The sequence below is a fragment of the Poecilia latipinna genome, unplaced genomic scaffold (assembly GCF_001443285.1).
Source record: "Poecilia latipinna isolate Pla-1442-1.1 unplaced genomic scaffold, P_latipinna-1.0 Scaffold448, whole genome shotgun sequence".
Taxonomy (NCBI): Eukaryota; Metazoa; Chordata; class Actinopteri; order Cyprinodontiformes; family Poeciliidae; genus Poecilia; species Poecilia latipinna.
The window spans coordinates 809,745-811,110 of record NW_015113064.1 but is presented as its reverse complement, the minus strand read 5'-3'; the positions used below and the strand labels follow the sequence as shown (position 1 = coordinate 811,110).

At 35.9% G+C, this 1,366-nt stretch overlaps 1 protein-coding gene across 1 annotated transcript in view; it reads left to right on the top strand.

The window, feature by feature from the left end:
• Positions 1–912, top strand: part of tcf25 (TCF25 ribosome quality control complex subunit) — a 22,826-nt gene extending 21,914 nt beyond the window's left edge. The window contains exon 18 of the mRNA XM_015038650.1: positions 538–912. Coding sequence (XP_014894136.1) covers positions 538–705 — 168 coding nt within the window. The 3' untranslated portion in view covers positions 706–912. The remainder of the gene's footprint in view (positions 1–537) is intronic.
• The last annotated feature ends 454 nt before the right edge of the window (positions 913–1,366 follow it).

Here is a 1,366-nt window from a genome sequence, read left to right as displayed (position 1 = left end):
ACTAAACTTTGACATGTTACAATTACAAAACTCAAAGTATTTTAGTTATACTTGGTTATTTAAACAGCCTTATTTAACAGCTTTGCAGTCTTACTTTTGCCTTTTTGAAGAAAAATATCTTATGCCACTGCATGATGCTGCCACCACCATGTTTTACCACAGGAGCGGTGTATTCAGGTCGAGGAGCAGTGTTCGTGTTCTGCTAAAAATGCTAAAGGTGTATGAATAGTTTTGCTAAACACTGTAGAGATGAGCATCCTGCGAGTCAGCTGAACATGAGTAAACAGACGTGCCCTCTGCCTGTTTCCATCTGCATCCTTCCTGATATTATTATCTACTTAAAGAGAGGAAGAGATATAATATGGATAAAAGTAATAATGTAGAGGGTAATATATATGTAGTCTGGATGTTCTTTACATGTTGTTAGATAGGACACAATTAAGATCTTTTTTGTTACAAAAACCACCAATAGAGAATAATCGAGCTGGTTCCTAGTTAAAATATGAAGATCTTTATTTTTTTCCCCCTCATTTTCAGGGCGGACTGAGACAGGAGGATGACATGGAAGTAGCACGAGCCGGCCAGGAGCTGAACCAGGAGGTGAACCGTCTAATGGTGGCCATGAGGGACATGCTGGCAAACATCCGCTTCCAGGAGCCGCCCAGAGAGGACAACCCCTACAGGGACGAGGACGAATGGGACTGAGAGCAGCGCTCAAACCAGTGTTGGATGCAAAGAGTTGAAATAAAAACAGAGGATATTTTCTTACGGTTATGAGCAAGTTGGACTTGGACATCTTAATTGTGCTTTTTTTTTTTTTTTTATTTGTCCAGAAAGGAAAATTTTAATTTGTTCGAACGAGGGGAACCTGCAACCCCAGAAAACAAACAGGAAGTAAATTATTATGTCTGAGTTTCACTGATCTATTAATGACAACAGGCATCTTTTCTCTTCCTCAGATCATTTTTGTTTGCAGACAAAATGAACTCCTTTTATTATTGTGAGAACAATTATGTTTAACTACGGTTATACATAACAGCTTCAAAATCTAATTTAAAAGCAATTCATTCTTATAGTGGAAAAAATATTATTTGCAAGACATGAAGCAGAGAAAATGTTTATATTGGTTGTGGAACATTAATTAAATATTTAATCTGTTTTCTTTAAATAATCAAGTCCACCTTTCACTCATTACAGTTTTATTTCTCATTAAATACACTAATTAATAAAAAAAACTTAATGAAGAAACATCTATTGAAACGTATGCAGAGAAAATTTATTAAGGAACAGTGCAATAAAAGCTTATGCTGTAAGGGAGAGCTGACACTGCATCTGTATGAGGACATAAATATATCAATAAATTCAT